Source organism: Meles meles, chromosome 10 (assembly GCF_922984935.1).
Source record: "Meles meles chromosome 10, mMelMel3.1 paternal haplotype, whole genome shotgun sequence".
Taxonomy (NCBI): domain Eukaryota; kingdom Metazoa; phylum Chordata; class Mammalia; order Carnivora; family Mustelidae; genus Meles; species Meles meles.
This window is the reverse complement of record NC_060075.1, coordinates 97,013,397-97,026,556: the sequence shown is the minus strand read 5'-3', so window position 1 is coordinate 97,026,556 and position 13,160 is coordinate 97,013,397. Positions and strand designations below refer to the sequence as shown.

At 50.7% G+C, this 13,160-nt stretch overlaps 1 protein-coding gene across 1 annotated transcript in view; it reads left to right on the top strand.

Moving 5' to 3' along the window:
* Window positions 1-13,160, top strand: part of PKD1L1 (polycystin 1 like 1, transient receptor potential channel interacting) — a 92,418-nt gene that overhangs the window by 46,239 nt on the left and 33,019 nt on the right. Inside the window, exons 25-32 of the mRNA XM_046020269.1 lie at window positions 1,684-1,879; window positions 2,701-2,757; window positions 5,106-5,318; window positions 6,312-6,554; window positions 7,891-8,001; window positions 8,095-8,249; window positions 9,423-9,523; window positions 12,613-12,805. Coding sequence (XP_045876225.1) covers window positions 1,684-1,879; window positions 2,701-2,757; window positions 5,106-5,318; window positions 6,312-6,554; window positions 7,891-8,001; window positions 8,095-8,249; window positions 9,423-9,523; window positions 12,613-12,805 — 1,269 coding nt within the window. The remainder of the gene's footprint in view (window positions 1-1,683; window positions 1,880-2,700; window positions 2,758-5,105; window positions 5,319-6,311; window positions 6,555-7,890; window positions 8,002-8,094; window positions 8,250-9,422; window positions 9,524-12,612; window positions 12,806-13,160) is intronic.

The following is a 13,160-nucleotide window of genomic DNA, read 5'->3' as shown; positions in this document are numbered from 1 at the left end:
TATTGTGGATGCATGTCCCTGGTCAGAGACATGATTTGCAAACATTTCTCCCCAGTTGGTGGTTTGTGTCCTTTGAAGCACAGAAGTGAGTAATTCTGATGAAATCCCACATACTAATGTTCTCTTTCATTGCTTGGTGTTGCCATAGGCTTTATTGCTGTGTTTTCTTGTAGAAGATTTCTAGTTGTTGCTCCCACACTGAACTCTTATGACCCACTGGGGGCTGATGTGTGTGTGGTGTGAGGTAAGGCTCCAAGGTCTGTTCCCACAGGGAGCTGTCCAGCACTTCCAGCACCATTCCATTGCCTTAGTTGCTTTGTCAAGAGTCGGTTGGCCATAAATGCTGTGGGGTCTCAATTCCACTCCCTTCTTCTGCACGTGACTTATGTCAGCACCCCACTGTCTTCATTACTGTAACTTCATGGTAAAATCTGACACCGGGAAGCATGACCCCACCGACTTTGTTCTTCTTTCTCCAGATGGTTATTTTGGATCTCCTGGTTATTATCTGTTGATTCCACAGACAGCCCCGTGGGGTTTGAGAGGGACTGCACTCAGTCTGTTGATCACTCTAGAATATCGTCGTCTTGAGGATACAGGACCTAATGACCATTGGATAAAGTTTTTCCTTATTTAGATTTTAATTTCCTTCAGCCATGTTTTCTAGTTTCCAGTGTACGGGTACTGAATTGTTTAGTTAAGTCTAATTATCAGCATTTTATTCTTTTCAGCGCTATTGTAAATCGAGTTGTTTGTTTAAATTCTGGTTTTGGATTCTTACTGTTCATGCATAGATACACAGCTGGCGTTTGTGTGATTGATCTTGTATCCCACAGCCTTGCCAACCTCACTTACTTGTTCTAGAGTTTCTTAGTGCGCTCTCTGGGGTTCTTCCATGCGGAGGAGCAGGCCTTCTACAAATGGAGTTTTACTCCTTCCTTTCCAGTCTGGATGATGTCCCCCGGCTTAACTGCCCTGGTGAGACTCTTCCAGTTCAATGGTGACTAAAAGAGCCAAGTGCGTGTATCCTGGTCTTGCTTCTAGTCTAGGCCAGAAGCCGTCCAGCTTCACCACTGAGGGTCACATTAGCTGTAGCTTCTCCGTACCTGTATTTCTTGAGGTTGAAGAAGTTCCCTCATATTCCTAGGTTTGGGGTATATCTATCATGAAAGGAGAATGGATTTTGTCACTGCTTTGCCACATCTATTGAGATGAGTATGTGGGTTGTTCATTACTGTGGTAATTACCTTGACTGATTTTCCTTCTGGAGTTCCTCTTGCATTCCTGGTGTAAACCCCACTTGGCCAAGGTGTGTGGTCGGTGATCATGACATAGCTTCCAAGTGCGGTCTGAGTGTGACCTGGGCTGTGGTTGTGGGTTTGGGTCCTTGCAAACCTCCAGCCACAGTGGTGTCTGGTCTAGCTCTGTCCTGTCCTCCCTCACTCTCATTCCACTGGACGACTCTGCCCATCTCAGTTCTGATCAGGGGTTTTATAGAATTCTGATGTTGTGCCTCATTGTGTCTTTCCTGAGTTCCTCTTACATGGGCGATCTGTCCTCTGAGCCATCCCCTGTCTGCCCCGACCCACCCACAAAGCTTTCCATAGCAAAACCCCCTCCTCTGCTGGTTGGAAAGCTTTGGCATTGTTGGAGCAATCCTGGTAATTCTTGGATTTCTTTTAGCTATAACTCCAGCCTGAAACATCTCTCCACCCTTCAGCTGATGGGCAGCTACGCAGAGATCAGGAACTATATCACCATGATGACCAGGGTCCTAACTCATTGGGCTGCGGAGGACAGAAGTCCCTCATGTGGCCAATGGTCACGAATACAGGATATGCTGATTTCTTCTGCATGCAGACTGCCTTTCACAGATCAGGTGCGGGCTGGAGCAGGGCGGTCTCGGAGCCCGCAGGTTGGCGTCCGCGTGGCGTCCCCTGACGGCCTGGCTCACCAGCAGGCCGTCTTGCTTAGGAAACAGGGTCAAGGAATGGGGCCCGGAGGGCCAGGTGACGAGGCCTCACTCGTCTTCTCATACTTTCACAAACAAATGCTGTTGGTTCGTAGAAGTGAGACCATGTGCATCAATGTCACACAGATTGTTCTACTCGTTTCTCTAAGTCAAGCGATGTGAGTCCCATCTGACTTGACCTTGCCAACAGTGAAATGGCGGAGTTAAGTGTATGATGATGGGCAGCTTCTAAGGACATGGGCATGTATTCAGTGCCACTGTCCCCGGCACTGCCACTGCGTGTCTCCGCCTCCTACCCACCCTCACCACTTGAGAGCGCTTGCATCTCAGAGTGCACCTTGTGTCCCTGTGACCTTGATACTGTATCCATGCTGTTTCTCCCTCCCTGAGCCCTCTCACCCTTTTCCAGAATTTCCCTGAGCTCTGTCCTCCTTCTCCCTCCTCTGTGTTGGGACAGAGGACACAGAAGCTCTGTCCTCCTTCTCCCCTCCCCTCCCCTCTGCTGGCGGCACACTCTGGTCACACTCCTGCTGGGCTGGGGGAGACCAGTGATTGCCCAGAGGACATGGGGTCCTAGAAGGCAAAGCAGGTCAAGGGGGACGGTCCCTCCACCATGTCTTAGCTCAGAAGCCCAGACCGCTCTGTCTGAGAGCACTCTGGGGACGATGCAGCTTGGAACTCGTAACTAACTTTGCCCTCCTGTGTGTTTGCTCCTTTCTCGCGGTCAGGAAGAAATGAATGATTCCATTTCCATGTTAAGGAACCTCCTGCGCTTCCCTCATAAGGTGAGTGCTTTGTCTTTCCAAGTCTGTTTTCCTGCCTTTTTTTTTTCTTTGCATAATTGGGAGGACCTTGATACATTCTCGAAGAACCCACAGTGCAGGGTTGTTTGACACTTAAATTAGAAAGGGGACTTGCCCTGAGAATACCCTTGAATGGCATTGCCCACCCCAAATCACTGGAGAGGGACTTTTTCCCTAATACAGAAATTAGAAAACCCCAAAGTAGAAACAGGTCCTAACAGTATGACCCGTGTGTTAGATGCTTTTGGTAGGGGATTACTCTCTGTTCTTAATCCAGGTGCTGGGGTTTTCTAGCTCACCCCTTCTCTGTTGTCAAGTTTTTATTTAAATTCCAGCCAGTTAGCATCCCGTCACCTGCTTCCCAATCCCACCCGCTCTGGTGACCATCAGTGTGTTCCCTGCACTGAAGAGTCTATTTCTTGGTTTGCTTCTCTCTCTCTCTCTCCTTTTCTTGTCCCTTTGCTTGCTTGTTTTGTTTCCTAAATTCCACATACAAGTGAAGTCATACGGTGTTTGTTTTTCTCTGCCCAACTTATTTTGCTCAGCATGATACTCTCTAGTTCCATCCACATGATTGCAGATGGTAAGATTTCATTCCTGTTGATGGCCAAGTAATATTTCATTGCATAAATATTCCACATCTTTATCCACTCATCTGTTGACAGATACTTGGGCTGTTTGCATGATTTGGCTTTTGTTGCTAATGCTGCCATCAACAGCAGGGTACATGTGCCCCACTGAGGGAGTGCTTTTGTATCTTTGGGTAAATACCTCATAGTATGATTGCTGGGTTATAGGGTAGCTCTATTTGTAACTTTTCGAGGATCCTCCATACCATTTTCCAGAGCGGCTGCAGCAGTTTGCATTCCCACCAACAGTTCACGGGGGCTCCCCTTTCTCCACAGCCTCGCCAGCCCCTGCTGTTTCCTGATTGTTAATTTCAGCCATTCGGACGGGTGTGAGGTGGTACCCCATTGTGCTGTGATTTGCATTTCCCTCATGATGAGTGATGTGGAGCATCCTCCCACGTGTCTGTCGGCCACCTGGATGTCTTCCTTGGAGAAACTTCTGTTTGTTTTCTTGGGAGCCTGATGGAGCTCAATTTCACAACCCTGAGATCACGAACTGAGCCGAAGCCAGAGTTAGATGCTTAGCTGACTGGAACAGCCAGGCAGCTCTCTTCTGCCCATTTTTTAACTGGATTATTTGTTTTTTGGATGTTCGGTCTTATAAATTCTGTATCGTTTTTTCCACCTGTTTTCTTCTCAAATCTCCAGCTCCCACTCTTGAGCATTTGTTGCCTTTTCCATTTCTCCCTCTCTATGGGATGGTCCCCAGCTCGGTCAGAATGTCACGTGTTTAAAATCCCCCTGGATCCCCCCCCCACCACATTTCCATGCCCCTTGTGTTTCGGGCACTGATGACTAAAGCTGCACGTGGGAACACACACGCTTCGGTGAGCGTGCCAGGTCCTATAGTGGGGACGACAGCGTGTTCCAGAAAGGTGCTGATGCAGAGCACTTTGCCTGGTGGACGTTTGAAATTGGTTTTAAAAGATAAGTGGGGAGATTCATGAGTCATCTTGTTCGAGGTGACCATGGCCTCATGGGTATGGTCGGCGAAGCCTCTGATACTTGATTTTCGCTCAGGTCAGGTCACGATCTCAAGGTCGTGAGATCAAGCCACCTCGGGCTCTGTGCTGAGCATGGAACATGCTTAAGATTCTCCCTCTGCCTCTGCCCTCCTGTTGGTGCACTCTCTCTACCTCTCTCAAATAAATGAATAAATAAATCTTAAAAACAAACCCAGGAGTCCAAGGAGGGCTAGATCACCTATTGTGATGAGTAACGGTCCTAGCTGGGAGGGGTTTGTCACAGCACTGTATCTCTCTGCTTCTGTGTGTGTCTGAAAACGGTCCCTGCTCAGGGTTTAGGGAAAGAGTGCTGTAGGATTTTGCCAGCAGATGCAGGGTAAGGGCATTGCAGGGAAAAGCCTTGGTTCTTTGGGAACCATAAGAGGGTCTGTGTGCTCCAGACACCTGTAGGAGGCAGCGGGGCCCATTTCAAGAAGGGTTTGTGAAGTGGTCATTGGCTTCAACCAAGTAGCCTCTTAGCATAAATGGCCAATAGAGACCTTTATCTTCTGTGGTCGTTTCATGGGTCAGAGACTGAAGACCAGAGAAGAAATCAGCACCAATGACATTGGCCAAGAATTCACTAGACACCAAATCTGGGCTTGAGCCCTGGTGCTGTTTCTCTTATTTCCAGCAGCGATGGAAGACGCAGGTATGGGGAGACTCTCCCTCAACCTTCCCTTTTCCCTTCCCGCAGTTAAGTCTTACGAGTGCAACTCTCATCCTCAAAGCCACCCGCGCGCTCCGGGCTCAGGGCCTGCTACTGGGGAAGCTCGCAGTGGACGAGGGCCCGGTACTCAATCTCATCCTGCTCGTGTCTGAGGTCTTGGAAGCATGTGACCGGGAGAAACCGAGGGCTGCGGGTTTCCTGCAAGAAGAGGGGATCAAGGTCATCTCGGATCTCTTGTTGGTAAGCCCGACTTTCTCTTCACGGGCGATAACCATCCCCCCCCCCCCCCCCGGTACCTGCTTCTAGAAACCAAAAATGGAATTGGTTCCAGAAGTAGTATGGTAATTGTTCTGGGTGGTCGTACGGTCCTTGGAAATCTGGGGGTTGAACTGCAAGTATTTTGTGTGAATTTTGTCATGTTTCCATGAGCTGTTGCTTCTGCTCTATGCTTCCGCATTTGGGGAGATTTCCTTCTGGGATGTCTGGGATGGCGCCAGACTTAGAAGGGCGTTTCTTAGCACACTTTCTGCTTCACAAGGAGCTAAGTGAAGTTAGGCAAGGGATTCCTAACACGCGCCAGAGTAGAAAGCAACCTCTGATCCTCGACCACAGAGAAACCCACCAAAGTTTATTTCCGCAGCACTGACTATGGGAAATTGGGATTTACTGGGATTTTTCCCTATAAGAAATGGCCGTTTTTAAGAAGCCGTAAGTTAACAGTCTTCTGTCTCTCCTCTTCTACCCATCTATTCTCCCTCCTGCCCAGACCTACTGGTTTACCTTCCATTTGGGCAATCAGGAAATAAGCATGCTGTCTAAATCTGGTCATAGCAAGTGTGATCAGCAACGATGCATGTGCGCGCTCACACCTACCATCTGCCCTCGCTGACCCCTACGGTGCAGGGCTTCAGCCCCTGCCATGTGCACGAGTGCTCAGCCTCCTTCCAGACGCGCTAAGAAGCCCCGAGAACTAGAATAGAAGTATCACACCTGTTGCAAAGCGAGTAAGATCACAGGATAAAACCAAAGTCAAAACTGAAGAAATCGGTTTGCGTTTTATTGCTATTTGACATTTATATCTTTATTCCAATATGTTTGCTGGGGCCAGTGAATCCCAACCATGCCAAGATGGGCTGTCATTCCCACTGTTTGCCGCCTCGGCCCTGGCTCCAGATCCCAGACAACGCACTCGTTATGCACTGCGAATGTTTGGCTCTCGGGGCTCCGTTTCAGGATGGCCTCTCTGTGAGCAAGGAGCGCCGGCTCCACGTCAGCACCGGCCAGATGGAGTTCGGCACCCTCCTCCATCACGACCTGCGGAGCTGCGTGCAGAGCCTGGGCTCCGTCCAAGTGCATTTACCTATGGACCTGGCTGGACAGAGTCCTGCAGGGGCGGCAGCGCAGGACCCGTGCTACGTCAGCCAGCTCGTGCTCTTCAAGGAGAACCCGTTTCCAGGGGGCCCAGCTCCTGGTCAGGTACAGTATGGCCAGTGGCCGGTCCCTTCCAATGGCCAACGTGCAGTGGTGATGCTTTGATGATGAAGAAGGGACCAGGGTGGTGGGGCATTTGGGGGGCTCAGTCAGTTGAACCTCTGCCTTCAGCTCAGGCCATGACCACAGGGTCCTGGGATCGAGCCCCGCATCATGCTTCCTGCTCAGTGGGGAGTCTGCTTCTCCCTCTCCCTCTGCTTCTCCTCCTGCATGTGCTTTCTCTCTGTCAAATAAATAAATAAAATCTTTTAAAAAATCAAAAAGAAAGAAACCATCTGAAGGACCCTGGAATGGCAACGAGCTGGGGCAGTGGCCAGAGCCTGGTGTTTTCTGTGTGTTCCACACCCCCAGGGAAATAGAAATGGTTAGCCAGCATAAGAAAACCATTCAGACTAACAGGCAGTAAGGAAATAGAAATGAAAATGATTTTTTTTAGCGTGGGGCAGTACAGGTCTTTAAAGAGACAGGCCGGTGTGGAGGGGCAGCGAGCGGGCGTCCAAGGTGTGTGCTCCCCGAGCAGTGCTCCCGAAATGCTTCAGATGCCGGACGGCCACTGCCCTTGCAGGAACCTTCAGAGGAGGCGAGAAGAGAGTTACTCAAAGCGAGATGTGTAGCTTTATTTATTCAAGATAGCACGATTCATGATAACCCAGATAGAGCCGTACCTGAACGTTCAACGGGGACACAGCCCACTGGGTATTTAAACATTATGGTCATCCATATGTAGCCGATTAAAATGACGTCAGCCGGGGACTCTGAGTGCCTTTGGAAGATTTTATGTGAAAAATGAAGAACGTGTGCCGTGTGCCATGTACGTAGCCAGAGAACAGAGATGGTTTCAGAAGTAGTGTCCGCAGGTGGTTCTCTGAGCCAGCGTGTTCTCTACACCTTTCTGTCCCTCTATCTACGATCTGCCACTCTTTCCTTCTGTGTGAGCTTCCCAAGGAGACAGCAAGACTCCCGGGGCGCCGGGGTGGGTCTTTGTTAACCATCCGATTTCTGATTTAGGCTGAGGTCATGATCTCAGGGTCAAGGGATCGAGCCCCGTGTCAGGCTCCACACTCAGTGGGGAGTCTGCTCGAGATTCGTCTCTTCTTCTGCCCCTCCCCCCATTAAAAAAAAAACTGGGTTAGGGGCTAAAAATTATCAAGGTGGTGAGAGTAATTATCCACGAGCAGCACGGCATCCTCCAATCCTGCCATCCTGACCAGCTAAAGGAGCCACGTTTTTTCCGCGCTGCCCCCTACCATCAGGTGCCCAGCAGGACACAGGAGGGGCGTCACTGCTCACCCCCTGCTCCTAAGTGCTCTCGTCTCCGCAGATTGGCCAGGTGATCGCCCTGTCCCTGTTTAGCTGCTCCAGCAGGAAACCCATCCTCAGATGGCGGCTGAGAGAGCCCGTGACTGTGGAGTTCGGGGAGGATGATGACCTGGTGAGGGGTCCTTCCAGGCTGCCTTGAATTCACGTGGGCCGTGCCAGCCGGCTTTGCCTTCCTTCACTGACCTTGCTTTCCATTTGGGGACAGGATAATAGGAATAAGACGACGTTTGTGCTGTTCCGGGATAGAGTGAATGTTCACCAGATCGTCGGGCGTTCTGCAAACCCCCAGGAATCTCTGCAAATAAGGATAGAATTTTCTAGGCCCATCTCAAGAGCTTTCCCGGTCATGCTGCTGGTAAGGTGTGTTGTGGGGGGACCGCCACCATGGGAGCCAGACGGCAACAAGAATGACAACATGATTCATGATAATCGTGAGCATCTGTGAAAACCAGGGAGTGAAATACTGTCCACGCAGACCTGAGGTTCATGGTCTGATGAAATTACAGGACATAGTCACCTGCTTTATTTCTCTGAGATTGGATTCCTGTCCACGAAGCTTGTCAGTGAGAAACACGGGCGTGTCGGTGATAACACAGGGAGCCTCATTCAGAATCCAGTGCTCTCCCAGTGTGGACCTGGGTCTGAATTCTATTGTTTATTTATTTTAAGGAAAAGATGTATTTAGACTGATGTGTCGGAGGGGACTCGGTAAATGAACCCTCTCTCTCAGCGGTGTTGAGTTTGTGAGGCTTGTGCAGGCCCGTTTCATGAACAGATCACGAGGAAGCCCTAAGTAAATGGCCACGTGGTTAGGTTTTTGGAATCCTGCGTTGACAGTGCCCATGGAAACCACTGGCTCTCAGTGTTTGTGGTCTGTCTGGACCGGCCTGGGTTCTGTTGTAGCATCTCTCCTCCCCTAGGGCCACCTGACAATGCTTCCTTCTGTCCTACTGCCCCGCTCAGGTGGCCCCCCAGCCAGGTGGCCTTCTGTGGGGGGACGTCTGCTCCGCGTGCACTGTGGTCTCCCTGTATTGTTGGTTACACCTCCTCCTGCCACATGAGCCAAACCCTTCTCTGGAGCAAATGTGTTTTCTCCGTTGGATTATCTCTTCATTCTTTAAGTCACGCGGACAAAGGTTGGTTGGTCCTGACCAGGTCCAGGTTCGCAGGGACTACGCTGGGCTCACCGTCTACCGCCTGCCCGTTCTGACTGTTTGCAAGTACCGCGAGTGGGTCTCTCTGAGCAGCGGAGGCGTCTGCCTTAGCAGCCGCCTTCCCAAGCACACGGGGTGGTGCGGTGTTGTTCCTGCAGGCTGCGCGGTGACCGTTCCTGCTCCGTCCTGGAGTTCCTAGTCTGTAATGGGTGAGGAGTGACAGTGTCACATGGCCCTTGTCGAAAGCCCAGTGATGCCGTGGAGTCCCAGCCTGTGTCCTTGTCACCAGAAGGATGTTTGCTCAAAACCCTATGACTGAGGTCTTTGGGAGGAAACAACAAACAGGACTAGACACTGTTGGTTTGTTTTTCCATCCCAGGTTCTCCGAGCAGCCGACTCCTTCTGACTTTCTCGTGAAGAAGGTCTACGTCTGGGACGAGCCGACGGTGCACGTGTATGTACCTGCTGGTCCTCTGAGAGGTCAGTGGGCAAGGCCCCATAATGTTTATGTTTGTTTTTATTTTGATACGATTTCATTTATTTGTCGGAGAGAGAGAGAGAGAGAGCAAGGAGGGACAGGGCAGGACGGAGAAATGCTCCAAGTCAGACTCTGCACCGAGAGCAGAGACTGATGTGGGGCTCGATCCCATGACCTGAGCCAATCACGACCCTGGCTGGGACCAAGAGTCGGATGCTCAGCCGACTGCACCGCCCAGGCGCCCCTGGTGCCACAATTTGTAGTTGTTCACATGATGACATGTGCTGTTAGAAGGTGGGCACAGATAACCGTGTCTTTGTCTTTCCTCACTTGTGGTGGAGACAGGAAGCCACGTCTGAGCAGGTGGCCCATCTCGGCACAGCCTGGCCGCAGTCGTCTCCGCGCTGGCACCTTCCCGGCAGCTCCCCACAGTCCTGCTGCCAGCTGTCCTGCATTGCCTCCCTTCCTCATGTCTACCCCCCCCCCCCCGACCTTCAGCATTCCACTTTGGCCTGTTTGGGTCACCTTCCCTGGTTCGCGATGTCTCTCTGCTGACCGCTCCTCTGACACCTATGTTTGCCTCTCCTGTTGGCTGCTCTGCTGCCTGGGGTTGGCAGCTATGACTCCAGGGTCTCCCTGCAGCCCTCACCAGGGTCTCTGTTCTCCCCCAAAGGCAACAAACAGGTAGTGTGCTTTGTGGTGGGGGAGGGTAGAGTACCAGCGGCTTCAACGTGCAGGTCCGGCTGATTCTGTGGGCTGTGGTCCTTGCACGGGGACGGCTCCTGGCTCATGCACCTGTGCCCTGTCTCCACAGTCGTATGGGATGAGACTCTTCCTCCAAGAACCCGTCCCGCTGAGCTCTTCCTTTCTTTTCAAAATGGACAAATCTGTTATCAAATTCAGATTCTCAGTGGCAGTTTCTTTCTTTTAAGAGATTTTATTTAGGGGTGCCTGGGTGGCTCAGTGGGTTAAAGCCTCTGCCTTCGGCTCAGGTCATGATCTCAGGGTCCTGGGATCAAGCCCCGCATCGGGCTCTCTGCTCAGCAGGGAGCCTGCTTCTCCCTCTCTCTCTGCCTGCCTCTCTGTCTACTTGTGATCTCTCTCTCTCTCTGTGTCAAATAAATAAACAAAATCTTGGGTGGGGAAAGGTTTTATTTATTTATTTATTTATTTATTGAGGAGAGAGTTCAAGAGAGCACAAGCAGGGGGAGAGGCAGAGGGAGAGAGAATCTTCAAGCCGAGTCCCCACCGATCAGGGAGCTGGATTCAGGGCTAGATCCCGGGACTCCGGGATCATGACCTGAGCCGAAGGCAGCTGCTTAACTACTCATTTGCTTCTGTCAGGTTTTACTTTACTTTCTTAGGATACGTCATCCCAAGAGTACATGGTGAAAATTGCTTGGGTTAGTTCTTTCGCTGTGGACTTCCACTGTCAGCTTTATGGGCTGTTGGGTTTATTGGTTTTTTTCTAAATATGTTTAACATGAAGGGTCACTGTTCTCCATTTGCTTTTTCTGCCTGTTGGCTTGTTTTTAAGACTTTTTTTTACTTTTAAGTGACCTCTACCCCCAATACGGTGCTCGAACTCACAACCCCGAGATCCAGAGTCACGTGTCCGACCCCCTGAGCCAGCCAGGTGCCCGTGATCTCCTTTTGTTTTTATCTAATTAAAAAAAAAATATTGAGGCATTTCTGTTGTTCAGATGTCTAAGCCTTATTAAAAATGTAGCCACCCAGGGACACGGGAAGAGTCTAGATGTGGTGTTCCAGGGTCGAAGGGCAGACGCGTGTGCAGTTTCCATAGATGTGGCTGAACGCCACACCCAGCCCCCCTAGTGTAAGCACAGGGCCTGTTTCCCCACAGCTTCGCCAACAGACTATGTTTTCAAGATTTTGAATTTTGCCAGATGGATATTTGAGAAATGGTAGTTTTAATATGCCATATATGTTGTGATTTGAGCATTTCTTCATACACTTCAAGGCCTTACCTCCTTTTTGTGTATGTGTGTGTGAGCTGTTCATACATACCCATTTCTGTCTTGGGTTTGTTTTTTCTTGACTCCTCGAGTTTCCAACTTTGTCTTTATTGAGCTGTTTTGCTTTGCAAAAACTTTAAAAAAAAAAAGGTTTATGAACTTTTTAAAAATTACTCTTGGGTTGTGAGTGAGTCCTTGTTAGAAATCCATTCCTTATGCCAGGTTATGAGAGAAGATCATTCGCATCACATCTATGATTGCTTTTTGTGTCTGCCCGGCCCCTGGAGCTTGCGTTTAGATCTCTGATTGATGGTGCTGTAGAGGGCATGAGATGCAGATCTGATTTCCTATTTTTACAAGTAGGTTAGCAGCTAGTTGTCCCAACGTGGCTTAATAAAAAGTCTTAGGGGCAAGGGGCGCCTGGATGGCTCGGTCAGTTGAGTGTCCAAGTCTTGGTTTTGGCCCAGGTGATGATCTCAGGGTCATGGGATCGAGCCCCATGTCGGGCTCTGTGCCCAGTCTGCTGGACATTCTCTCTTCCTCTCCTTCTACCCCTCCCCCCACTCTCTCTCAAATAAATAGATAAATATTTTAAAAAATCTTTAAAAAAAGTCTTAGGGACAAATTTTAAATAAATAGAATGTCAAATATTTTTCCTTCTAAACATAAAAAGTTACTCCCAAGTGATAGACTAACCATGCACATCACTGCTGTCCTCATGGAGACCGCACAGACCCAGGACTGGCAGCCGACTGACGGGCCAAGGAGAAGCAGGAAGGGGCTGTGTGGAGCTACAGGAGCTGCCTCCAGGGTCCTGTGTCTCCTGGGCGGGGGATGGCCCATTCAGGCTATCCAGAGTGTCCCGGCATGTAGGCAAACTTATCCCACACTCTGCCAGCCCCCATGAAAATCGGCAGTGGGGAGCCTGCCTGGACCCATTTGCCTCACAGCTTCCATGCCCTGGGAGAGGCAGTGCCAGAGGGCCTCTCCCCTGCCCCGCCAGCCTCTCCCCTGCCAGCCCTGCCCCCTGCCCCGCTGCCTCCTGCTCTGGCCCCCCCTGGGAATACATTATGCCTTTCTGCAAATTTCAGGTGTGTTTGTTTTTCCCTCCTTAGACACCCACTTGGGATATTTATCCTTACTAGACGCTGACTATGGCAGAAGCCCTCCAAACAGACATTTCGCACAGGCAGTGAGCTACACAGTGTGTTTCCAGTGGGTGCGGTGCCTCTTCTGGGAAGAAAGGGAGTGGAAATCCGCAGGCTTCTCTCCACAGCCAGGAACGTCTCCGGAAAAAGTGAGCTGCAGGTACAGACGTACTGTTGAGGACAAACTCAAGACTTTTAGAAGCTGTACTTTCTTCCGCGTGGGGCCCAGTGCCTGAGCCTCCCTGGCCCCGGGTCCCTGTGAAAATGGCCACAGTACCTGGTTTGTGCGCCCTCCCTGTCTGCAACCCTGGCTCCCTCTGGGCTGTAGCCTCTAGGAGAGCAGGGTCTGGATTTCCAGGGCTCTTGTGCCCCCCACTGAGGTAACGGCTGCAGACATCTGTTGAAATGCGCTTGTGGGTGGACGGTGGTGCCTGCATCTGGTTGGTGGCCATGTGTCTGCCCACAGCGGGGCTGGGCTTACCCCTGCCGGGCTCTGGGCTGAGCCGGACCATGCA